General features: G+C 43.4%; 1 protein-coding gene across 1 annotated transcript in view; it reads right to left on the bottom strand.

The window, feature by feature from the left end:
- Positions 1–27,301, bottom strand: part of LOC127203049 (ubiquitin carboxyl-terminal hydrolase 29-like) — a 230,338-nt gene extending 203,037 nt beyond the window's left edge. The window contains exon 1 of the mRNA XM_051161863.1: positions 26,577–27,301. Within this exon, the coding sequence (XP_051017820.1) occupies positions 26,577–26,579 (3 nt within the window). The 5' untranslated portion in view covers positions 26,580–27,301. The remainder of the gene's footprint in view (positions 1–26,576) is intronic.
- Between the last annotated feature and the right edge of the window lie 47 nt (positions 27,302–27,348).

Raw genomic sequence — 27,348 nt, 5'->3', positions numbered from 1 at the left:
CAAAGTGCTGTCCTCTGGACATGGCGTGGCTGTTTTACTTTCCGAACTCACAGCAGCTGGGGTTTCCAGTACAAGACCTGACTCCAACACAGATAGGAGAGGGGATTCCCAGGGCCCCACCCCTCGCTGAGAAGCGACTGCACCTGGTGACTGCTGGGGAAGGGACAGTTAATTCTCTGGAAGGGTATAAACATTGAGAGGTTACGCATGCTCCAGTGCCTGCCCCAAATCCATTAAAACATGGGTGGCAATACATGAACTCAGTGTACTATTTTTTTTTTAAAGGACATGAAGGCGGGAAGCAGATTTTTTGGGGGGGGCTGGAGACAGGATGTCTAGGAAGAGTGCGAGCCAGAGTGGAAGATGGATATGATCAAGATATGTTGTATGCATTATAAAATGGTCAAAGAGGTCGGGCGTGGTGGCACACGCCTTTAATCTCAGCACTCGGGAAGCAGAGGCACGCAGATCGCTGCAAGTTCGGGGCCAGCCTGGTCTACAAAGTGAGTCCAGGACAGCCAGGGATACACAGAGAAACCTTGTCTTAAAAAAAAAAAAAAAAAAAAAAAAAAAAAAAAAAAAAAAGTCAAAGAATAGATATAAATAAATTAATAAAATTTAAAAATTAAGAAAAACCTTGAGGCTGAGGTGTGTGATCCCTGAGGAGAGGCCTCAACAGCCTCACCTCAGCGTGTTGTTCCCTTCATTCCTGAGCTAAATGTCCGGCTGGGGGTTGAGCCATGTCTCCCTTGTCACCTACCAAGCAGGGATGTCTGGAGGGGAAGGGAAGATAGCTCTGCTAAGAAGAGCTGCCCACCCACCCACCGTGTCCTCCTAAGTGTCCCAGAGATGCACTGTCCCCACTCAGCAAGAGTTACCCCTGCCACTGCTCTCGCAGATCAAGCCCTAGGTTCCTGGTTTTCACCAAATCCTTTGTCCACTTTGGGAAGCCGATAATCTCTCATCACGTTGCAATGCAAAAAAAAAAAAAAAAAAAAAAAAAAAAAAAAAAAAAAGTCTGCATCTCTCACACAGCGAGCAGAACAGAAAATGGCCCGAATTCTTACGGGTTGAACTAGATTCCAAACTATACTCCAAGTTTAAAGATAAAGCAATAGAATACATATTTTCACCAGGGTGATGAGATGGCTCAGGGAGCAAAAGAGCTTGCTACCAAGCCTGACGACCAGAGTTCAATGCCCAGAACCCACACGGCAGAAGAAGAAAACCAACTCCTGTACATTAGCCTCTGACCTCCATGCACAGGCCCTGGCACGCATGCTTTCCTCATACCACACACACGGTAAGTAACATTGTAACTACTTTTTTTTGTCTGAGACAGGGTTTCTCTGTGTAACCTTGGCTGTCCTGGACTTGATTTGTACACCAGGCTGGCCTCGAACTCACAGAAATCTGCCTTCCTCTGTCTCCTGAGTGCTGGGATTACAGGCATGTGCCGGGGCACCCAGCTATAATTGTTATTGTTGTTATTATTGTTGTTGTTGTTTTAAGAAATAAAATCAAGTTATTTTTTCAAATATTCAATATATATATATATATATAACCTTGTATCTGTATCAAAACAAATTCACAAACACATACACAAATACACAGTGTTTTTTGTTGGTTGGTTGCTTGGGTTTAGTGGCTATTAGTGTTTCATAAGGTGATAAGGATGTTGCTCCCAGATGCAATTCAGGTAGCAGCACTTTTAACTCAAACGTCCTCCCGTGCTTAAAAGGCCTTGTAGTCTCTCCTGATACGATGTAGCACACTGGGCTTCCAGCTAAAGCACTTCAAAGAGCTGTCTGCAGGATCTAACATGGATTTTCATTTCAGAAAGGTCACAGGGAACCGATTAAGGGTACAAATGCCAGAGGATAGGACCCATGGCAGGAATCCAAGCGGAGGGGTGTGGTGGCCTTCACCGCGTTGGGAACAGTGAAGTGGGGTATGAGGAAAGAATTATTTTAGGAGACATCACAAGAGAGGCTGGTGACGGATGGAACAAGCCAGGTGTGGCAGGGACGACATGCATGTTTCTGTCCCCAGGGGTCCTTAAGATGAACTGTGGTTAAGAATGTGTGGATATTAAGTAACACCCCCCCCCCCCCACCAGGAGCAGAATCACAGTCTGATGGCCAGTTCAGTTCTCGAAGGAGGTAAAGAATGTCACCTCTCCAGTAGGAAAGACATTAAGTTCTGAAAGTAGAGTTGACAGAAAGTCATGGGACTCCACAAGGGAGACTGAAAATGGTTCAAAAGTCAGGGGAAGGGCTGGGCAGGAGGTGACTCAGATGTGAAAGGGCTTGCTGCTCTAACATGAGGGACCTGAGGTCAAACTCACAGCATCCACATAAGAAAGGCAGCTATGGTGAGAAGGCTGTTCTGGATCCCAGTACTGGAGGCAGAGACCAGAAGACCCCTGAGGCTCACTGGCTGGCCAGTCTGAATGTGTGAGATCATAGTCAGGGAGAGACCCTGTCTCAAAACATAAGATGGAGAGCGAGGAAAGAAGACTCCTGATGTCAACTTCTGGTTGACAGGCATACAAGATGGGGGTGGGGGAGGGAGAGGGGCATCAGAAATACTAAAGTAAGTCTGTGACACAAGCCTGGCATCCCAGTTTCTGGGGAAGCTGAGGTAAGAGGATCACAGGTGCCACTACCCACTGGGCTACCTTGCTGACGCTGGCTTGGTTGTTTGTTTAAGAAGAGGAGCAATGAGATCTGTTTCTTTTCTTTTCTCTTTTTTTTTTTTTTTTTTTTTTTACCGGAGGTTAAGATATGAGATTCATCCATGTGGAGCCCCCAGGAGCAAGTGGAAATAAGACTGGGGAGCTCAGAAGGGAGTGTGATCAAAGATTCGAGGTGACTTTAGAAACCATGTGGGAAGGTTGCGGCTGACACATGCCTTTAACCCTAGCACTCAGGAGGCAGAGGCAGAGGCAGAGGCAGAGGCAGGCAGATCTCTGAATTTAAGGCCAGCCTGGTCTACTGAGTGAGTTCCAGGACAGCCAGGGCTACACCAAGAAACTCTATTTGGAGAAACCAAAGGGAGTAAAGAGAGAGACAGAGACAAAGACAGAGAGAAAGAGAGAGACAGAGACAGACAGACCCACAGACAGACAGACAGACAGACACACAGAAAGAGAGAGAGAGACAGAGAGAGAGAGAGAGACAGAGACAGAGGCCACGTGGGAGACTCTGATCTGCCAGGATCCAACATAGAAAACAAATCCAGCACAGAGTTTTAATGACCTCAACACCAAGGCTTTGAACATCTAATTGGGAGGATGAGTTTCAATTCATAAAACCTTACAAGGACCACTGGGCGAGCTAGCTTGGAGGCAAAGCACTTGACCAGCATGTATGAGGCCCTAGGTTCAATCCCTGGTAACAGGTATAAATAAGTAAAAAAATAAAGCCTTACGAAAACCAGAAGAATTTGTCTAAAATTCTTAGACATAGACATGACCCTGCTCAGTTTACTCTTTCACAATGTCCTCCTCTAGTCCTGTTGAAATGACAAATTCTTAAGAACACAAATTGCCCAGACTGGTGACCTAGCTGACACGCATCCATAAAGCAGAGACTAACACAACACGGAATGAGACTTTGACTCATGCCGTGAATTTATAACGCTGTGACTACAATATTTATCTAACCACTTGTTCAGGTTCATCCCTCTATCTAGGAAAGAATATATACTTTGGGAACGGGATGGTGAAGTCCAGAAAGGCAAGAACAAGTCATAACAAAAGCATTGTGTTAATCACTTTATCTGCAATGTGGATGAGGCAAGGGACTGGCAAACCTGTGGCGGGAGGGCGGCGGGGGAGGGTGTGTCAAAAATGGGTTCACCGGCTCTTTTTGTATGGGACGTGGGCCAGTTGTTTGTTTTTGAGATAGTGTCCCTGATCCAGTCATATTGGGCATGGCTTAAGAATGGAGTGACCAGGCCTTGGTCACATTTTCACCGGTTTCTTAATGGGAAAGGACGGCCTTTATCATATGGTGCAGAAGAAAGAAGTACTCTGTGTGTGTGTGTGTGACAGACAGACAAAGAGAGACAGAGACAGAGAGACAGACACAGACAGAGAGATACAGAGAGACAGAGAGACAGAGACAGAGATGTGCATGTGACAGACAGCATGTGCCCGGTGTCCCTGTAGAGACCAGAGAATAACTCCCGACAGTTATTCTCTCCTTCCCTCTTGTTTTTGAAGCATATTCTCTTTTAGCTTTTCTACTGTGCTGTGTGCTGCGTACCTAACGTTAGACACCCAGCAAGCTTCCAGAAGATGCTCTTCTCTCTGCTGACATCTTGCCAAAAGGAGGGCTAGGATTGTAGGTGTGCATCACTACACCCAATTTTTGTTTTAATGCCTTCTGAGATTGAATTCTGGTCACCAGGCTTGCATCGCCATGGCTTTTTTTTTTTTTTTTTTTTTTTTTAACCTACATAGCCATCTTGTTGGGCCAAGATTATATTTCTGACCATTAGTGACACCAACTATATGTCTGGAGTTTTCATTTACCTCAGCCAATAAACTTTTTTTTTTTTTTATTGAAGCCAATTTGAAGTTTAAAATCTTACTTTAGCTCCCAGGTCATTTATGTATTCTCTCTCACTCTCTCTCTCTCTCTCGCTCACTCTCTCTCCCTCCCTCTCTCTCTCCCTCTCCCTCTCCCTCTTCTATTGACAGTACTATGGGAACAGATGGTAACTATATTTTGTTCATTGGTACGATCTCCTTGCCTAAAACCATGTCTGACATTGCAAACATTGCTCAGTGTATGGGAGTGTTTTTATTATTCATTTGATATTGGTCTCACCCCAATCCCAACAGGCTCACATCCATGCAACACAGTGTTCGGCTTTATTTTTAACTTGTTCCTACACCCCCACCCCACCCCAGACCTTAGTACTCATTCCGTATATAATAGCTCCCTTTGTACCATAAGAAATAAGAAGACTAGATGCCACATCTGTTTTACTAACAGTTGCATCCTGTGGACCCAGCACTGCCTACCACACAAAGCCCCACACCCCAATCCCCAGGCATAGAATGATGGACTAACTGGGTTGGTAAACAGTAAGCATGAGTGAGGCCAACGCCACTGTGGTTGGCAGAAGCTTTTGAGATGAGGATCTGTGACTATGGGGTCTGCAAAGAGTCACCAACTTCCTGCAGTTTTGGAGAGATAAACAAAATGCTCGCATAAAGTCACAGTGAGTTAGGCAGGGCTTTCGGCTTGGGGAGTCCTCCCTATACCCCCCCTGCTCCCCCACCGGACTGAAGTTGACTCCAATTGTTCTGGTGTTGTTAGCCACAGAGTCGGTTTCCCTGTGTTACCATGGAAACTGCAGCTGGAGTCGGGGAAGGAAAGCTGAGGAATGGGCAGGGATTGAAAATTTCCAGCTCTCTTGAGAAGAGCTGGGAGTGTGTGTGTGTGTGTGTGTGTGTGTGTGTGTTGAGGGGGGAAGGGGAAGGAAAGGATCTGACCAGCACACTGTTGGGTCTCAATAAACTTAATAAACACCAAATGTTTAATGACGATACGAGACCAGAAATTAACCATGCTACTGTCTGGGAGCACTCAATTAAGGTCACATAACTAAGGGCTGGAGGGATGGCTCAGTGGTTAAGAGCGCTTACTACTCTTGCAGAAGACCCAGCTCGGATTCCAAGCACCCATGTTGGGCAGTTCAAAACTATGTGCAACTCCAGACTGATCAGACAGACGGTCTCTGCCTGTGCCCCCTCCCCCCCCCCACACAATTTAAATATAAGTATCACGCAGCTAAAGCTTATCAATTGCAGTTTGTTGGGCGCAGCCCCCTGATCTCCTTTGTAACTGTGTCATTGCCTGGAGGTACTTATTTATAAAATTCCTTTACAACACAGTTTTCTTCGCTCCTCCGCTTCCTTTTCTAAAAGGATAAAAATCGTCTTCCCTCTTAGACTTAACAGTTGCTTTAGCGTGCCAGACAAAATACAGAGCAGCAAGTATATCCAAGATGGAAATTCTTGTGGGTTTATTTTTTTTTTTTAATTGTTTATCTGAAATTCAAGTTTTAGCTCGGCTCGTCTGTGTTTCTTTTTTTTGATTCGCAAAATCTGGAAGCACTAGCCTAGTTCTCACACCACGCTGCTTTGGCAGCAAAGGCAACGCTGGCTCTGTCACTTCCCCTACTAGCCACCCACCTAAGGACAGATCAGTGGATCTGAGCCTTCCTAGTCCCTCAGACTTTTAACAGCTCCTCATGTCGTGGTGAACCGCCCCACTCCCCCACCACCCCCCAGCCACAAAAATTATTTTCATTACTACTTCATAACTGCAATTTTGCTACTGTTATGAATCACAATACAAAACATCTTTGGAGACACATGTGCCAAAGGGGTCTTGACCCCCCCGCCCCCCAGGTTAAGAACAGCTGCTTTAGACACTGTACTCTTTCAGGGTTTAATCACGGGGGAAATAGTTATTGAGTGGGTGAGGAACACAGTTCAGTCGACAGAGTGCTTTTCTAGCATGAGAGAAATCCTGCGTTGCATCCTCAGGACTCAGGATGGGAAGGCAGGACGATCAGAGGCTCGACATCATCTTGCCTCTCATAGCTAGTTTAAGGCTAGCTATGATACGTGATGATACATGAAATATGATATACGACCCACACATACACATACAATTCACACACGTATGCATATGGCTTTTTTCCTTACAACGTAATGAAATCTGTTGAAAATATGATTAAGGTAATTCTGAACCGGAAACTTGCTTTGAAAGGGTTGTAGGTCATAGTGTAAAATAAAATAAAATAAAATAAAATAAAATAAAATAAAACAAAATGCCACCGTTCCCCTGCCCATCCTCTTACAGAGGAATTGGTGAGGCGCCTCTAGCAATGGGCATGCGCAAAAACCAGACGCCTAGCTTGGAAATAGATGGGAAAGGTGGGGGCTGGATGCAAGCGCAGAGTTGTCTGGGCCGGGAGCACAGTCACTGAGTAACTTCAGCTCCCAGTTGCCCAAACAGGAAGATGTCTCGGGTGGCTGCCCTCAGCAGCCCATTGGGAGGCAAGGACTCACTTGATGACTGCGCAGGCCAGGTTCCCTAAGTGTTAAAAGATCTGGGGAAAAAAAACCCAAAAATGAACAGTGAAAGACCCCGGGGGCCTTCTCCTACCCTCCCCCCTACCCACGTACCTTTCCTCTACCGCAGAACTTGGTGTGCCTAATTAGCATTGGCCCGGAGGAGGGGAAAACCTGTAAGAGGCTTAGCAAGGGGTCTAAGGATTCTTTGCCAAGGTACCTGACCTTTAAATAGCTTTATTGAGATTGGATTCGCTCACGGAAGTCAAGACTACACACCTTGCATTACAACCCGGTGGTATGGTTTTAAAGATATTGATGAAGTGGTACTTCCTGGCTGTCAATCTGTTTCCGGATCAGCTGCGGACCATCACCAGCATTCACTTTCAGAACACCTCTACCCACCCCTCACAGGGGGCGGGAGGGGGGGGATAGTCTCCTCCCCACCAGCCTGTTTGGTATGGGTTGTGACTCCCAGCCCCAGGGAATCACCCGTCCATCTGCCTCGGTTTCCCATTCCCACCATTTCATTAAAAAAAAAAGAAAGAAAGAAAGAAAGAAAGAAAGAAAGAAAGAAAGAAAGAAAGAAAGAAAGAAATCTTCACAACTTGTCGTCAGTTCCTCTAACTAACCAGCCCTTGACTGTTTAGCAAAGCTGCAGGCTGATCAGGAGTTTGGTACCACTCCCTCTTAACGCGGGTTTTCGAAATCCACAACTGCACCACTGGAAGTTCAGGTGAGCTACAAGGAGTACTGAGTGTGATGATTGGAAAACAAGAGGTCTGGCCACCCCCACTCCCAGCCCACCCCACCCCACCCCACTCCACCCTGGCCCTCAAGTGTGGTTTCTGTGGCCAATTTCTCTTTACCCTCCATTGAGCATGCTTGCTGTTTTCTAAGTTACTCATGGGAAGATTTGTTAAGGGTGTAGACTCTGTTCCCTACCTGGCTCGTCTTTGGATTCAGGCCCCTCTCCCTTGCTAGACATGTGACTCTTGTGTCTTGGTTTTCAGGGAACACTAGTTTCTGGATTAAATGAGGGACCGAAGAGAATTGTTTTGCGTAGATTCAGCCATGTGGCTGAAAACCATCAGCTCTCTGTGAGTTCGAGGCTGGCCAGGACTACATAGGGAGACCCTGTCTCAAAAACAAACAAACAAAAGCAGAGGGCAAAATCCTAACCAAGGCTTCATGGCTTCAAAATGGCTATTTTTAACTGCATAGAAGTCCACCAAGATCTATAAAGTTTGGGGTGGAGCAAGTGTTTGTGTGGATATGATTCTAGCTGGGTGATGGTTTTTGTTTATGAGTTCATTATCTCTAGTCTTCGAAAGGAATCCTTTAAAAAGTATTGCATCTTTACTTATTTGTTGTGTGTGTGCGCGTGCCTGCCACGGTGTTGGGAACAGAGGCCAGAGGAAAACTTTTCAGGAGTTGCTTTCTTCTTCTACTGTGTGGAGACCCTGGGATCAAACTCAGGTCATTAGGCTTGGCAGCAAGTACTATTGCCCACTGAGCTTTTTCATCTACCCTATCTATCTGGCTATCTAGAGTTAGGGTCTCCAGGCCAGGGTGGCCCCCCAACTTTCTATGTAGACAAGCGCGACCTTTAACCTTCTCCATGTTTGCTGTGCTGAGACCCCAGGCATGTTTGTATGGCTGGTTGTATGTAGCAGTGAGGACCGAACCCAGGGCTTCATACATGCTAGACAATCATTTTGACCAACAGATCTACACCCCTAGCTGGGATCCTGTGTTTGAGAAGGTTAAAAAAAAAAAAATGGTGGTATTAAATTTTGTTAAAAACGGGGCCTGTCGAGGGGGGGGGGGTGGGGTGGGGGAAGGCTTGTTAACTGTCCAGATCAATTCTGTAACACAAACTTATTTTCTCACTTGCACTTGGTGGAAATGTATTCCTCCCTCCCCCAAGATTATTTTGATAATTTTGGTACTTTCTTCTTCTTCTTCAGTAATGGCCGCTCAACTCCGGGAATGAGGCATTCACTTGATATATGCAGATTTATTTAATTACAATCAAACACTATAGCATTAAGAGCAGGCATCGCCTGCAGAGGTAGATACAGGGGTGAGATGTCTCAACTTCTTCCTAGCGGATGGGGCGTTGGCCATTTTTCTTAACATTCTGAGGCCCAGGCTTCAGCCCCAGGGGTGGGTAACAATGGCCTGCTACCTTCCCTGGCTGTCAAGGGATGGGCCGGAGCTCTCGGAGTGAGCACAGCACCTGGCAGCGGAGAGACCATTACGCAACTGTCAGCTGTTGTTATTTTCATTACGCTGAGTTCCTTCCAATTAAAATCACTTGGGGATTGTAAACCTCTGTGAACCAGTTAATTAAAATGAACTGGGAAGAACTCCACTGGTTTCTAGGCCTTGGCACCCGCTGTAGGACGGATGAATTATCTGTTCCTTGAAAGTTGGAAGGGAGGTTGCTGCTTCTACTAAAGTCACCCTTTCGAGTTGTGCCTTTTTTTCCCTTTCAGTGTGTGTGTGTGTGTTTTAAAATTTAATCTTAAGAATGGGGTCAGCCAAGTCTTTCTTTAAAAAACAAAATGACAACATTTCTGACTCTGTGGCACATACAGTGCCTTCTTTTATAGAATTTCAAAGAAAAATGTGTGTGTGTGTGTGTGTGTGCGCATGTGCATGTGGTGTGTGTGTGTACACATGCACCCAGGTGACTATAGGTGACTGCAAAACGCAGGAGAGGGCATTAGATTCCTGGAAACTGAAGCTAACAGGTGGTCTTGAGCTGCCATGTGGGTGCTGGGAATTGAACCCGGGCCTTCTGAAAGAACAGCCAGTGCTTTTAACCACTGAGCCATCTCTCTCCAGCCCTACAATCTGGCCTTTACTAGTAGTCAGTTACTTAACCACTGAGCCCTGTGGACCCAGCACCCCAACCTCTCTGTACCTGTCCCCGTCTGTCAAATAGGATTTGCTAGTAGTACCTCCTGCAGACAGGATGGGTCATGAGGGTTTGATAAGCTATCAGCTGTAAAGTGCTTAGATGCTTCGCTGCCACTGATCAGTTTGTCCTTATTAGCTTTATCACTTCCAAATAAGGCACACTGGGGTTTCAAATGCCTGTGCTGGGTTGCTAAGATCTCTCTCTGTCTGTCTATCTCTCTCTCTCTCTCTCTCTCTTCTCTCTCTCCTCTCTCTCTCCTCTCTCCCCCTCTCCCTCTCTCCTTTCCTCTCTCCCCCCTCCTCCTTCCCCTCCCTCTCCCTTCCACCCCCTTCTCTCTCCTCTTTTGCTGCTCTTAAAATGTATAATGCATGAGAATTATTCTTTGGGAGGGCGAAGAAAGCTGTCTATAAACTGACAAGGGCTTGGAGCGTGTTTTGATGAAAGCACTCCTTTGACATAGCCAAGTCCTTAGTATCTCTCCACCTTTGCAGAATGTGATACATTTCATTACGACTTTTGAATTTAATAGCCTAGAAATGTACCCAGTGGTTATTGTAGAGTTCAGGCATCTGGCAGACTTGGGTTTGATTCCGAGGCCTGCCTGCCATCCACACTAACTTGTAACCTGGAAAGGGGGCACGGGGGGGGGGGGGGGGGAAACAAAGGGAATAGAAGACGAACCTTTCAAGGCTCTCCTCTCTTCTATAAAAGCTGGCTGGAAAGATGGACTTGTCTCATAGAGTCATCACAGCAATTAAATATAATGTGCATAAGAAGGCCGGTGCAGGGGAGGGGGGCCTCACACACTGTAAAATTTTAATAAGTGATAGCTATTATTTTCATTATCCTCCAGGGCCTTTGCTCAGGAACCCACTTAAGATCACAAAGCCATTCACCTCCCTTCTTAAATGAGCGATGCTCTCCTCTCACCGTAGGTCTGAAATGCCTACCTGTGGGGCCAGAAAGGTGGCTCAGCTGTCCCTGAGTGTTCTTCGCTGTTTTTACGGAGGACCAGACTTTGACTGCCAGCATTCAGCAGCTCATACTGCCCGTACGTCCAGCCTTGGGGATCCCACCCTCTCTCCCCTTTGGCATGTGGCGTGTGGCATGGCGTGTTGGATTGTTTTAGAACATACTAAGCAGTGGAGACCGAATCAGATTTGAATCCAATCTTTCTCAACCTATTAGGTTCTGAACTTGAGTAGAGAATATCCTCTATGAGTTATAAGCTTCTTGTCTTTCAAATAAGCATACTGGTTTCCCTTTCAATAAGGCTGCTGGGTAGATGACTGTACTCATGCATGCATTTTTAATATTAGCTTTATTAAGCCAGGAGTCACATACCTAAGACTCACCCATTGCAAGTGTCCGATTTTGTAGCACCAAGTATACACCAAGAGTCACTCAGCTATTACTATCATCAATCTTAAGATACTCTGACCCTCTACTCTCTCCCTTCTCCCAGCCTTAGGCCACCATTAAATTTACTTTATAAATTCTCCTATTCCTGACATTTCGTGTAGTGAAATCATCTGATAGATGGTGTTTTGTGACTGGCTTCTTTTGCTTTGTTTTCCAGCCTCACACCGTGGCGTGTATTGGGACTTTGTTTAATTTGATTTTTAAGTTTTTAAAACGTTTTTCTATTTTTTTTCCTACATGTATGTCTGTGCACTGCATGCATGCCTGGTGCCCATGGGGGCCGGAAGAGAGTGTGGGATCCCCTGGAACTGTTGTGGTGCTGAGCATTGCACCTTAGGCCTCTGCCAGGGGCAGCCAGTGCTCTGAACTGCTGAGCCATCTCACCTAACCTCTCACCCCTCTGCTTCTTGAGCCCAGATACAGTGTGACCAGCTGCCTCTGGTTCCAGCCACTCCTCATGATGAACTGGGCTCCTGCCAGCTCCATCTTCCATGCCATGATGGAGTGTACCCTAAAACTGCGAGCCAAGATAAGTTGATTTTTGTCACGGTGTTTTATCCCGGTGACAATAAAAGCAGCAAATGCAGGGTATCTTCTATCGCCTTAAAGACACTGAACAGTTTGTGTAGACTTAGGCTAATAGCTCTTGGGTACTTGAAGGGAACTGCCAATCGAGATTTCAATATCCACCCCCCTAAAAACCATGTGCTTCTCTTTGCTATTCCAGCCCAGTGGTGTAGAATTAAGCATCGTGGTTGAGGAGTCCGACCTGTGGAGTCACTAGTTATGCAACTTTGAGTGAGCTCCTATTTACTTATATTAAAAATATAAATGAAGGTTCTGGAGAGATAGCTCTGACATTAAGAACACTTGCTGCTCTTGCAGAGGACCTGTGTTTTCGTTACCAGCACCCATGTTGGACAGCTTACAGTCACCTGTAACTCCAGCTCTAGGGGACCTGGCTTCTGCAGGCTTCTGGCCTCTGCACACTACTGAACACATGTGATACACACACACACACACACACACACACACACACACACACACACACACACTCAATTTTAGAAAAGAAAAAATATATTAGTGGGGATATCTGACTCAGAAATACTGTGAGGGTTAACAGCAAAATACACGTTTCTTGATGTATATCTAACACCTAAGAAGTTCTCGATAAATATTAATTTTTATTTCGTGGATTCCATAGGGTGCTTGGTGTGTGTGCATGCGTGTGTGTGTGTGTGTGTGTTGGTATGTGTGATGTCAAAGCATGTATGTATACATTCTTGGGGTGTGTGTGTGTGTTGGTATGTGTGATGTCGAAGCATATATGTATACATTCTTGGTGTGTGTGTGTGTGTGTCTGTGTGCTCAAGCATGTGGAGGTCCAAGAGTGACATTGGGTGTCTTCCTCGATTACAGTTCCTTTCATCAACTGAGGCAGAGACTCTCAATCAAAAATTTCAAATCTCTATTTAGGCTTTCTCCTTCATGTTTACTTAAAGGGTTTGCCTGTACTTCTTTACTGTGGGAGGGGCACCTGCATAGTGGCCAGAGGACCACGTGTTGGAGTTGGTTCTCTCCTTTTACCATGTAGGTCGTGGGGATGAAAGTCCCGCTGAATCAGCTTGACAGCTCCATGTTGAACCTTCCTCTCCTTGTTGTCTTCCCCTGTTGGCTTTAGCTTTGTCCTTTGGTAAAGCCACATAGGGATCTGTTTTCTCTTTTGCTTCAGGTATCTAAAATTGTGGTTGTGGGAGACATATTCCTAGTTCTGATCCCATCCTCGAGCTTTGACATGTGAGTGTGGATATAAATTATGTCAGTTTTCAAGATGTGAGTCGTGTCCGAGTGCTAGTCGCACCTAGTAGGGATTTCCGTGGCATACCGGAAGTTGTGGCTCTCTGAGGTCTCTACCTGACAAATGGCTGAAAGGGCCCTGAAGGGGTCTGATTCCATTCTAGTAACAGTTCTTTAGCTGATATCCCATAATACTTCTATGTGTGCACATGTGCATGCGTTTGAGTGTGCATGTGTGCACACATGTGAAGACCACAGGACAGCTTGCAGGAGTCAGTTCTCTCTCTCCACCACATGGGTCTGGGGATGGAACAGAGGTCGCCAGGCTTGGCTGCAAGTGCCTTTGCTTGGGTAGCCATCTTGCTGGGCGCCCCCTTGGCAATTGTTCTTTTAATATTTGGATCTAGCAGCAGTGTGAAGAAGTCAGTTGCCTTTAACATGACTATTTTAGCTTTAGAGTGTGTAACGCCTTAAAGAGGTGAAAAAAAAAAACCCTGAATTTAAATGTTCCTTTAAGGAACATTGGTTAGGTTTTCGTCACTGAGGAGTGTGGTGCGGATCTGCATATGAAGTTATGTATCAACCGAATGTGCACACTCAAGAACTTGTTTATTTATTTTGTAAATTAGTGTTTATTGTAAACTGACTATTCAAGCAATGAGCCAGCTAGTCCTGAGGATTTCCAGAGCTCTGGCGGAGACCTCCGGAGTCCCCACTTAATGTCTCCACTTACTTTAAAATAAGCAACTCAGCTGTTACATATCCCAGAGGCCTCTTACTCTCATGCCTTCCTTGTGCCTTGCATCTCAGATATCCACCAAACAAAACTTCTGTCAACCCAATCTCCTCAAACACGATCAGAGGGCAAATGTCTGATCCTTTTTTTTTTTTTCTTTTTGCCACACATATACAAATCATTAGCAAGATTTATTTACATGGTCTTCAAAGAAAGTCTTGAAATTGTTTCTTTCTCCCTGGCTCTGCTGTCTCTGGTCTCGGAGCTCTGTTGCTCTCTATCTAGGCAACTGGCTCGTGACAGGCTCTCCCTGCCCCCACTCCTCCCTATTTCTGCCCTCTTAGCTCTCTACACAACAGCCAGAATCATGTTACAGAAGTATTCAGATACCCCTTGCAGCATTTAGGATTTTAGGATTACTTTTTTTTTTTTCATAGCCTTTTGCTCTCTTTTTTTCTTTACATTTTTTCCCCCCAGTGGAGGCCCAAGACTGATATCTACAGTCACCCCACACATCCCATCACTCTTCCATGTTCCTCGTTAAGCCTGGGCCTCTCAAGCAAACCCAGGTTTCTCTGATAAGGCTAGTCTTGCTAGCACGCTTGCTTTGAAGACCTCTGTCTCTGCTTTCCCAGGCTGGATTTTATAGGCATGCTGCCATACTCACTGAGCTGCCATACTCACATACTCACTGTTCGTTCTGGGGAGCCACACTCTGGCTTTCATGCTTAAGTCGCAGATATTTGAGCCACTGAGCCAACCTCCTAGTGCTTTCTAGTTGGAATTAAACATAAAGCCACTATACTGGCCCTCGCTCTTGATAAGTTAGTTCTTGATAAGTTAGTTGTTCATCCTTTCACGCCCGTGCAGTTGCATCCATCCCTTTTTGTGCCTCACATGGTCCTTCAGACCTTCTAGTGTTTTGTTTCCCCCTGCCCGCTTTCTTTTCTTTCCTTCTTTCTTTTATTTGTTTTTCTAGCATTTTTAGCATTTATTTATACAGCACACTTTTAGCCATCCTGGGATGTTCCTACACCTGGCTCTTCTTAAAATTTAGTTGTAGCTTCTCTTTCTCGGAGAAGCCTTTTCTGAGCCTCCCTTGTTTGAGTCTCCTCCTCCTCTTCCTCCTCAGCAGTTAGCATCATCTTTATAAGTTTATTTGTCAGCTTACATACTGGGTGTGTTTTCCAAGCTAGAGACAGAAACTCTGAAGACATACCTAACTAAAGCAATGAATTCGCTCGAGGACCACTTTAATTTCATTTGCGAGGAGCCATGCACATGACCTGCATCTGCCCTTATTGGCAGTAGGTGCCCAAATAGTAATCAAAGGGCAGCTGAATTTACTTTTGCTTGTGTGGACTCTGCCTACAATAGCTTGAACTAACACTTTTTTTTTTTCCCTGACTCTAGGATTGAGGGAGTGCAGTTTGCATTCATTGGAAATTGTATTTTGAATTTTTATTTTTTTTCCCTCAAGGGAGCAATATGTATTATGATGCTCTCTAGGGAATCTGGGCAGGAAGCCATCACTCTCAATGAGCCACATGGTCATGAGGCTAAACAACAGATATCTTCTTTAAAAAAATTTTTTTTTTCCCTTTCGGCCAGGATCTTGAGTAGCCCAAGCGGGACTCAAACTCACTCTGTACCTAAGGATGACCGTGAGTTCCTGAACCTTCTGCCTCTACCTCCCAGTTGCTGTGACTATGGGTGTATAGTGCCACATGTAGCTCTGTGGAGTGACAGAGGTCAGACCCAGGGCTTTGTGCAGGTTAGACCACTACGCTGCCAAGTAAGCTACACCACCATCTAAAAAGAGGCACCTCACGGTGTTCTATATTGTTAAGCTATGTTTGGTAGGTGGCATTTTAAATTTTAATTTATTTAATGTCTATGAGTGTTTTGCCTGCATGAATGCGTGCCGTGTGTATATCTGGTACCCAAGGAGTCCAGAAGAGGTCATTAGAACCCTTGGAAAGCCGGGCGTGGTGGCGCACGCCTTTAATCCCAGCGCTTGGGAGGCAGAGGCAGGCGGATCGCTGTGAGTTCGAGGCCAGCCTGGTCTACATAGTGAGTCCAGGACAGCCGAGGCTACACGGAGAAACCCTGTTTCAAAAAACCAAAAGAAAAAGAGATAGATCCCTTGGAACTAGAGGGGGATGGTTGTAAGCTACCATGTGGGTGCTGGGAATTGAACACAGGTCATCTGCAAGAACAAGGGCTCCTAACTGCTGAGATATCTCTCAGCCCATATATATATATATACACATTATTTTTGAACTTGAGATATTTTCACTTTTACAGTAAAGAGGGTCACTCGTACATAGTGCCATTATAAGTTGAGGGGCATCTGTAGTTTTATTTAGAAGTTAAAATGTTGGAGCTGGAGAGATGGCTCGGTGGTTAAAAGTACTTGCTGCTTGCCCCAGGCCCCAGGCAACCATGTGGGGCAGCTAACAGCTACCTGGAAATCCAGTGTAGGGATCCTTCACTTTTTCCTAGCCTTCTTGGATCTGACACTCATGGTCACACATGCTGTGCAAGCTCTCTCATGCACTCGGGTACGTGTGTGTGCACACACACACAAATTAAAAATGATAAAAGTGAATCTTAAGAAAAAAAAAGAACTAGAATATCTAACTAAATAAATAATTACTAAGGAGATTGAATCTATCATTCAGCCTCCTGGCCCCAAGAGCAAAGCCCAGGACAAGAAGATCTGAGTTGTAAATCTCTCCAGCTATTCTAAGATGCAACATTAACACACTACATTCAAAGATTCTGCAGAGAAGGGAAGTTTTTTTTTTTTTTTTTTAATGCCCATTTCCCAAGAGCAGCATTGCTCTTAACACCAAGGCTAGTCCAGGACACTGCAAGAACATGCAGGCCACGATTCCTGATGAACACAGGTATAAAACTCTTCTACAAAACACCGGTAAATCAAATTTAGCTCATTAAAAGATAAGGTTTCTTGTTCAATGGGGAAGGAGTGGTGTACTATCAGGAGGGATGGATGGCTCAACAACCACAAGTCAAGCACTTCAGTAGAAGAGGACCAACCCAAAGCTCTGTCGATGGAGGAGGATTTAGCCCTGTTCAGCACCCTTTCAGCATAAAAGCCCAGTGATTTAGCATGGAAGGAGGGGACCTCAGCATAACAAAGGCCGTTTTGGGCCCAACTCACAGTAACATAATAAGGATAAAAGAAAATATTGAAAGTTTCCGTCTAAGCATCAAAACATAAACACTTTATTTATTTATTTATTTATTTATTTATTTACTTATTTTGAGACAGGGACTTTCTGTGTAGTTTTGGCTGTCCTGGAGCTCCCAATGTAAATCTGGCTGGCTGCAAAACTCACAGAGTTCCTCCTGTCTCTGCTTCCCTTATGCTGGGATTATAGGTATGTGCCACGACGCCTGGCAAGACAAAAACGCACTTCTTGTCAATGTGGTCCTGAAATTCCTACCCAAAACAATTACATCAGGAAAATTAAAGGCATTAGAAAATAAAAAAGTAAGATGATCTGTCTGTAGTTGACAAGATCTTTTATATATATGTATATATATATACATATACATATATATATATGTATATATATATGTATAAAACCTTAAAGTTAACATAAGAATAACCTGACAGAATTAATAGATTGGTTCAATAAAGGTTGGAGGGCACAAAATCAACATAGAAAAAAGTTGACTTTTTCTTTTCTTTTCTTTTCTTTTTTCTTTTTCTTTTCTTTTTTTACATTTCTTTTACAACAACAATGGAGTTTCTGTGATACAAAATCAAGAAAACAGAGCCAACAGGATGGTTCAGTGGGCCAGGTGCTGCCACGCCTGACTACAACCTTAGTTCAATATTCTGGACCCACATGGTGAGAGAAGAGAGTTAACTCCCAAATTATCCTCTGACCTCTATGCACTATGAGGTGGGCAGGCATGTGCGCGCACGCGCGCACATACACACACACACACATCTACTCACCCACAAACACATCCACATGCACACACACAGAGACATACACACTCACACAGACACATCACACACAGACACACACACACATAGACACACCTAGACACACACACACACACACACCAGCAACAACAACCAAAGAAGACCCACCCTGCCATTTACAAAACATCTTTCAAGAGCACTTAGGAATAAATTAAAGCAGGTGGAAGATCTATGCAACGAACACTCAGAGAGACTAATGAAGGAAATTGGAGAATATTGAGAACAAATGGACGTTTTCTCATGTTCATAGACTTGAAAATTCTCACGTGAACATCAGCATTACTCAATGTGGTCTTATAGACTCAATGCAGTAATTGAAATCCTAAGTGAAAATAAATGTTTTACAATTGTTATACTACAGGCAAAAATTAATTAAAAATGGACTAAGACCTTAAATTCCAAATAAGACTACTTGTCTTTTGGTCATTTAAAAAAATGTTTGATACCTAACTCACAAATAAATAGGATTGCAGCAAACCCATTTGAACCTTCCACACAATAGAAGAAATGCGCTGTACAAAGACCACATATGAAATAAGAACAACTACAGGAAAGCCATCTACCCACTAAGGCATTCATATCCTACATAGGTAAGTGACTTAATAGCAACCACAAAAACAATTAAAAAAAAATAAAAGAAAACCACTTTCTTCTAATGAACTGTCTGACAAAGCCATCGCACAGCTTCCTTCAAGAAGACACTCAAACATGAGCCAAGTTCCAAAACTCCATTCATCCCAGCGAACTTCTGTACAGTGACAAAAGTTGTGATGAGGCCCCGGGGACTTTATGTGGGTTTTACATTGTCACCGTTGCTTATGTTTTTATGTACTTACACACACACACACACACACACACACACACACACACACACACACACACATATAATAGGCTGGGATCTACATATGGAGACCAAGGTGTTTTGTTTTGTTTTTCCCCGAGTTCGGGTCACTCATTTTATATTTTCCAAGTCTATCCACTGTGATTTCTTCTTCTTTTTTTTTTTTTTTTTCACAGCTGAGTACTATTCCATTCTTCTCCCCAGCCCAAGGAATTTTTAAATGACAGTGACAAAGGACTCCAACAGACATTTATCAGAAGACACCATCAGGTACGTGAAAGCATGCTCAGCCTTAATTATCACAGGGAGGAGGCAAACTGAAAGCACGATGAGACGGTACCGCATACCTTCTAGAATGGCTGTTAGAGAACCAATGTATGGGCATGGATGTGGAGAGAAGAAAAGTCTTGTTAGAGAAATGTAAATAAATATAGTCATTATAGAAAACAATACGGAAGTTCATAAGTATATGTTGAAGCACATTATCATTGCACAGCATAAACATATGCGCTTGTTACCTGTCAACTCTTACCTACCTTAACAGACAAAGACATCGAACAGTTTTAAATGTACATTTGCTAATTCAAAATAATAACAGCAAACCCATCACAAGTTAAGGTAACACTTTTAGTGAAACAAGACTTTTTGAAACAAAAAATTACCTGGTAGCATCGTTTTACATCTCTGCAAATCTCTTCAGGGTCAGACTTGATAGGGAACAGCTGGATTTTCATCCGCTTGAGCCTTCGGCCTGTTATTGTATCAGAGGTCATATAGCCTAGGGAAAATGCCACTGCGCTCGTGGAAGCAACAACTGTTATAAGCAACGAACACAATGCTCGTGTGTGTGTGTGTGTGTGTGTGTGTGTGTTTGCATGTGTACACGTTCGTGTGTACATGTGTGTTGGGTCATTGTCCCTTGCCCTCCTCATCCACTCTCTATTTCATATTTTGGGACAAGGTCTCTTCACTGAACTTGAAGCTCACTTGCTGGCCAGCAAGTCACCGGGATTGCTCTGTCTCTCCCTCCCCAGCACTAGGATTACAAATGCGTCCTATGGTCAGCTTTCTACTGTGTTGGTTGGTGTAGGGCATGGAATTCAGGTCTTTTCTTCCCTCTTGCAGGGCAAGGGCTGAACCATCTCCCTAGTCCAAACAGAACTACCTTAAAAAAAAAAAAACACTATGTATTTGTTTTAATTTTATGTGCGCTGGTATTTCGCCCGCCTGTATGTCTGTTTGAGGGTGTTAGATCCCCTTACAGACACTTGTGAGCTGCCATGTGAGTGCTGAGGATTGAACCCGGGTCCTCTGGCAGACTGAGCCGTCGCTCCAGCCCAAACAGAAACAGAGTTCATGCTCTGAGCTAAAGTCTTTTAGTATAACTTTGGAACAATAGAGATAATTTTACAATAATATTTAAGATATGTTAATGATAAGGATATCTAATGGCAACGGATACTCTTTTTTTTTTTTTTTTTTTTTTAAGTTTCTAGCTGGAATGTTTTAAGTATCTCTCTCAGAGATGAACTTTTTTTGAAAACTGTATTTTTTTTTTTTCAAGAATCTCAAAAGTAAGGGCTAGAGAGATGGCCCAGAGGTTAATGATACTTGTTGCTCTTGGAAAGGGCAGAGGTTCGGATCCCAGCGCCTACATGGAGACTCACAACCACCCACTATTCTAGTCCCAGGGGGAGCATAACATCCATTTCTGGATTCCTCCGATGCTGCATGTACCTGATGCAAACACATACAGGGAGGCAAAACACCCATGCGCCTTAAAAAAAAAAAATCCACAAAGCAGAATTGGAAAAAGCAACAAAGTCCGTTCATAAACAAAAGATGAAACTATTATAGTCCTCTGACTGGTGGAGGGAAACAAAAATGAAGTGGCAGCAAAGGACATTCTGGCTAAGAATTCTGCGGAATAGAAGAAAGGCCACACCCATTGGCTAATTACTGATATTTGAATCATATTCCTTATAGTAAAGGCTGTGGAGGGAAACAAGCACCCTCAGAGAGAGGCGGTATGTCTGTCGGGAATGTGTCTCATCGGCAGTGTTAAATGACAAAAGAATGAAATTGCCAGGACAAAGAGAAAACATGTAAGCAGTGTCTTGGAACCCCTTACCTGGCTCTGCTGTCACTCAAAAAATATCTTTTAAAGGTGTTGCATTGAAGGGGATAAAATGAACCTGGAAGGAGAATTGACTTGAGAATGAATGACTTGGTAATACATCAGTCCACATAATCAATCTTTTCCACTATAAAATGGATTTGGGGGTGGGTTGGAGGTTAAGGGTATAGCTAGCTGGGTGCTGCGGTGCATGCTTTTAATCCCAGTGTTCTGGAGGCAGAAGGGGAGCAGATGGACATCTGTTAGTTCAAGGCCAGCTTTGTCTACGGAGTGAGTTTCAGGGCTACAGTGAGACCCTGTCTCAAAACAGACAGAAAGGCAAACCCAACTGAACAAACAAACAGAGTAGGTATAAGAGACAATTGTGGTAGAAGTGAAAAGGTCAGTGTGTTGTTAAGGTGTGCCAGAACCTTTGCTTTAATGTGTTTAGTATTTTTTTTTTTCAAAATGCTTTTTGTATAAATTAAGAATTTAAAGAATTAGCAGCAATTGAATGGAGGAATAGAACCAATGAGCAGAAGAAATAAAGGACAGTAAGGAATACCCAGCCAACCTAACAGAAAACTGGAAAGGAGAAAATGCGGAAGAAAAGGCACATTAAATAAATATGCCAGTAATTACAAGTGTCAACAGATCCGCTCCGTTGTGTCACTTAGCAGAGGGACTCTGGACTTGTTCACACCGAGCCAACGTGACTTAGAAATACTTAACAGCAAAGAGGACAAGGAGCAATGGCTCAAAGCATAGGCTTATTAGTTTGCATTAACTGGAGCTATTTAAAGTGAATGGATAAAGCAGACAAAAAAAAAAAAAAATTAGACCGGTGGAAATATAAACACAATTAGGAAGCTTGGTCTTATGAATATGGGTGGGAATTAATGCCTAGCAATTAGAGAACACTGTGTCTTGTGTAACGCCTTGAGCAATTCAAAATGGACCAATCTTACCCTAAGATAAAGAATGCCTTAAAAAAAAAAAAAAAATGGCAAATTGCACAGACTAGTTCTATTTGACTGCAGTGCAGTGGATTTTCAGAATTTACATTCAAAAGACAGTTCTCTTTTACGTAGAATTCAAAATCGTAAACGCATTCCTTTACGCCACTAATGGAAACAAAGTGCAGATCTGAACCCCGAGGAGGTATGTGGGGTCTGGCTCAAGTGGCACTTGGAGGAGAATTTATAGCCTTCGATGCATATGTTAAAAATTAAGAGAAAATAAAAAAAAATAAATGAGATAAATATGCAACTCAAGAAGCTAGGAAAAGGAGCTCAAATGACTAGGAGAGAAACCAAGAGAAAATTAAATGACAAAGAAGAAAGAATGTGGTCGGCAAAAATCAAAAGCCACTTTTGCAAAAAACAAAGACGTGAAGTCTTTGGCAAAGCTGGAAAAAACAAACAACAACAACAAAACAAGAACCCTATCAATAAAAAACATAATTCCCATTGGAAAAAAAAAAGATGATAAACTATAATCTAGAGTGTTTTATATGGCTTGTATAACTTTGATACCAAACCCAGACAAGGACAATATAATAATAATAATAATAATAATAATAATAATAATAATAATAATGATGATGATGTTATTATTGTTATTGTTATCATCATCATCATTATTATTATTATTAAAGTGTGAACTGAGATGCAAATATGATATCCATCTGCACATGTGTATAAACCAGACCTTTGTAAGCACGGATAAGTAGGGTTTAGGAATGTAAACACATTTTAACCTCAGAAACGCCTATGATTCATATTCTTAGTAGATAGGAAATCATCAAATCTTAACAAATGCAGAAAAGCCATAAAATTAAACTCATGAGTGGCAAATTTTTTTTTATGCTAGGATTTTTTATAACCTTCAATAAAGAGACTCTGCCAAAATGTCCACAGTGGGCATTTGTCTCGATTGCAAAGATAAGACTGTCCTTTCTCTCAGGTTTAGTATCAGACTTATTTCATCTCACCACAGAGATAACGATTGTTAATAAAAGTTTAAAACAAACAAAAAAGATTAGTGAAGATGTTAATATTTTTTAAATTCCAAGGACGTCTATAGAAATATATCAGGTAACAAAAACATGCCAGCCAGTTCACTGGCTCACACACCAACACACAGACAGCAATGATCAATATTGCTTTCAAAAAATGTATAACCCAGGTCAGGTCATGAGAAAAACATCATATAAGCCCAAACTGAGAAATACCCTATACATTATTTCCCTTTGTGCACACTAAAATGGCCAAGTTTATGGAAAATAAGGAATGCTAAGAAATACTGAGGGCCTGAATGTGTGTGTGTGGTGTTTGGGGTCCTGTGTTGTATGTATTTGTATTTGGTGGTGGTGTTAGAGGTTCTGTGTGTGGTGTGGTGTGTGTGTGTGTGTGTGTGTGTGTGTGTGTGTGTGTGTGTGTGTGTGTATGGTGTTGAGGGTTCTGTTTGTGTGTGGTATTGGGGGTTTGTGTGTGTGTGTGTGGTGTTGGAGATTCTGTTTGTGTGTGGTATTGGGGGTCATGTGTGTGTGTGTGTGTGGTATTGGGGGTCTCTGTTTGTGTGTAGTATTGGGGTGTGTGTGTGTTTGTATTTGGTGGTGGTGGTGCTAGGGGTCCTGTTTGTGTGTCGTATTGGGGATCGTGTGTGTGTGTGTGTGTGTGTGTGTGTGTGTGTGTTTGTATTTGGTGGTGGTAGTGCTAGGGGTTCTGTTTGTGTGTATGTGTGTGTGGTATTGGGGTTCCTGTGGCGTGTGTGTGGTGTTTGGGGGGTCCTGATTGTGATATAGACATTAATGGAAAGATGAGTAAAATCCAAACACAGTCTATAGACTCAATTTTGTGTTAGTATTGACTTCTTTTTGATAGTGTCCTGTGCCAAGGTTCTGTTAAGATAGTCTCATCCAGGGAAAATTGCAATAGGAAATTTTGTATTATCTTGACAGCTTTTATAATCTGGAATCACTTTCTAAAAAAAATAACCAAGTAGAAATGACTGACCACAATGAATAGGAAAAACACCTCCTAAAGGCAAATAGGACCTTTATAGGGGGAAAAAAAAATCTATTCCACTATCTAGTTCATATCTGTAGGGTATGACTAAACAGCGGCACAGGCTGTGGTCAGAGATGAAGGCATTTGATATCGTGGCATTTGCTGCCTTATCTAAATTACTCTTCAGCCTTAATAAAACACGAATGCAAATCTCAGGAGGATATTTCATCAAACTTGACAAACCCATTTGAAAATTCATTTGGAAGCAACAAGGTGAGGAATTTTGGGGAGCAGTCAGAAAACCAGAGAGAGGAGTGGCCCCTTTAGAAGTCAAAGGCATCATAAAGTGGTATTAATGAATATGGTGTGTTAATGCACAGAGGCAGACAAACGAGCCATTAGAACAGACCAGAAAGTTCAGGAAGACACCCTGGGAGAGAAACATAAAGTGTGTATGTGTGTGACATCCCTACCACTAGAAACACAATACAGACATTTTAAAAAAGCCCTAAACCCTAATATTTATTAGAATATTAGAGTCTCCATTTACTTTCTTAAGCAGAGTTTTTCTCAGGCATAATGGCATCTTTTCCTAAGGAAAAGCTTGTTGGATTTTATAGTACCACTATCAGATGCTGCCTCAAGACTCAGAGGTAGCCCAGCTCTTTGCACTTTGTTGACAGTGATTAGTCTGTGGTCAGAAGGTAACTGAAACTCGAAACATACATTTCAGTTTGCCTCGAAAGATCCCTCTGTGTGTGTTAAAAAAAAAAAAAAAATCAGTTTGGTGCAGTGTGGAGAGCGTCAGAAGAAAGAGTTGGGAATAGAAAACACTTAGTAGGAAAAGTGAGTGGGAATCTGTGGGACAAATTTGGAGTGTGTTTTGGGGGAATATCCTGAGATGTAAAAAAAAAAAAGATTGTGAGATTTTTTTTTTTCTACAACAACCAATGCTGTTTTTAGACGTGGGGAAAAACTGGTATTTGATCCCAGTGTCTCATGCATGCTGGCAAGCACCAGGTACCCCATGAACTACAACCCGCCCCAGCCTTGTAACATGCTGTTTTAAGTGCTTTTGAGTTGCCTGTTAAATCCGTGAAGGGAGCATCTGGCTTTCACGTGGATTGTTGAGTAAACGAGATTTGGGACTGTATGGGGAAGAGTTCTGTGGCACAGGAATGAAATCCAGGATTCACTGGTGTGCGGACTAAGGCGTTTAAACCTTGTGACTGGGTTGGGAAATAGGTGACCACCTGAGGAGAGGTTGTGTAAGGGTGGTGGCCACGGTCTCTCTTGGGGTGAGAGCATGCAGTGTTTGGAGATTGAGTAAAGGAAAGCCAAGCGGGCTGTGATAAGGGAGGAGGCCACGGGCTATAGAGCATCCTGCAGTGTTATCCCAAAAAACGAGAGACAAAAGGGGTGTTGTTAACTGCTCCTTTTCAGGTGTTTGAGTGCCACAGGCAGATTATAGTGAGGCTGTGGAGTTGGTGAAGAGAGATTCAGTGACTGCCGTTTGAAGAGATAGCGAGCCGGGAAATGAAGGGTGGGTGGGGGCGAATCCTATCTCTGCTTGAGTTCTTCCCAGACCCCGGGGGTAAACTGGGTTGGCAGATAGAAGGGATCCAGTCCTTTGAATTTGTTAACACCTCCTACCCCCACTCCCCCCCCAAAAAAAACTACTTTAAGAAGATATGAGAATTCCCTAAGGGCTCCAAAACCAATCTCTGTGGGGTCCTAAGCATGGACACTGTTTAACAGTTCTCCCTCCCAGCGAGTAGAATGAATAGTCAGATTAAAAAACCTAAGCAGAGTGTAGCTTTCGCCTTAGCTGAGTATGCTTGCATAGGAGGGGCAGTGTTTTCATTCATAGTTTATGCTTATTTGAGGTCCGGGGAAATTAAAACTACATACCTTAGCCATAAACCCCACCACATCATTACCTAGCAAGCAACCACGGATAACTCCGTGGTATAAATACAAAATTGAATCCAAGGTTTAAGGTTTGCTGTGCGCTTAAGGTAAAACTGCTTTTAAAATCCATGGACCACGGCCTCGCACAGTTTTTTTTTTTTTTTAATACCTTTAAAATAAAAATATTTCATTTTACTTGTCTAATAAAAAATATACGACCCAAAGTTTTAGAGGCCACCCCCTCCAAAAAAAATACAATTGTGTGGATTTTCTGGAATTCAATTCTGTTCTGCAGAGTACATTCTTAGTTATAAGAAAGGACGCGCCGTAAATACCCCCGTAATTAGTTTTTCACACACCTGTGCGTATTTCCTTTACTTAAATTCCTTGGCAATGAAATGGTTTAATCAATAGCACATTAACAAACTTTTAATAATTCATCGATTTTACTGGTAGGGAAGAAATACCGTTTATCTGCCAAAGAAATTCATAGGCACAGAGAATAAAGCCCAAATCATCTTTCGGTAAGTCTATCTTCCCCTCCCCCATTCCTTTTCCTAGAGGTAACCAGCTAAAATTTTCTTGCACATCGTTCCAGAAGCTTCTCCCACATTTGTATTTATTTTTAACAAAGAAATGAATGAGAAAGAGAGAGAGATAGAGAGGAGGAAAAAAAAAAGCCACACTTACCATTTCGTTTCTACAAACTTCAGCAACGTGTTTTATTTCATTGAATCTATTACGATCTAGGTCCTTTACGGCAGCGATACCCCCGTTATTTTTCCCGGTGACATAGAAATTTCTTCTATCAGAGGCAGGCTTGGTAATCTACCCGCTTACCCCCCTCGCGGTTCCTTGCTATTCTATGCGGCGGATTCATGCAATGGTGGGTGACAGCATGCAGTTCAGCGCACTGCCATAAGCCGCCTTCACCCGGTATCTCAGGTCGGCGTCTCGCTATGCCGAGAGTCAGGCCACGGTCCTTCCAGCCATTTGTATTGTCCTGTGACTTGCCGTCTCTTTTTGCGCGCCCCCTCCCTTTTTTGCTTTTGTCTTTCCCTTGCTGGTTTCCGATAGCTCTTCGTTTATTAAGGAAATTAGCTTAGTGGTTGGGTGTTGCAGGCAGAAAAGTCCTTTCTTCTACCTTTATCATTCGTGGTTAGACCTCAACGTACATGTTTCTGCCTCGATTTTTCATGTTTCCCTTTCCCCCTATTTTAGACAAATATACGCTTGTCCTTTTCCACCCCTCTCTCTTCTCAGGTTTTGCATTGGGGCATCATTAGCAGGTATTTCTGTTTCACCTCGATTTCTTTTTGGGGGGCTGCATCCCTTCACACCCACATCCCATCCCCCTTTTCCAGACCCTGCTTGGGGGCCCCTTAGACCGACTCCGTTGACGTCAACTCCGTGCCTTGGCGCCAAGCTGTTGCCTTGACAACAGCAGCCTGATTGGCAGGGT

Source organism: Acomys russatus, chromosome 19 (assembly GCF_903995435.1).
Source record: "Acomys russatus chromosome 19, mAcoRus1.1, whole genome shotgun sequence".
NCBI lineage: Eukaryota > Metazoa > Chordata > Mammalia > Rodentia > Muridae > Acomys > Acomys russatus.
Note: the sequence above shows the minus strand (reverse complement) of the source record. Positions and strands in the feature narration are given on the sequence as shown.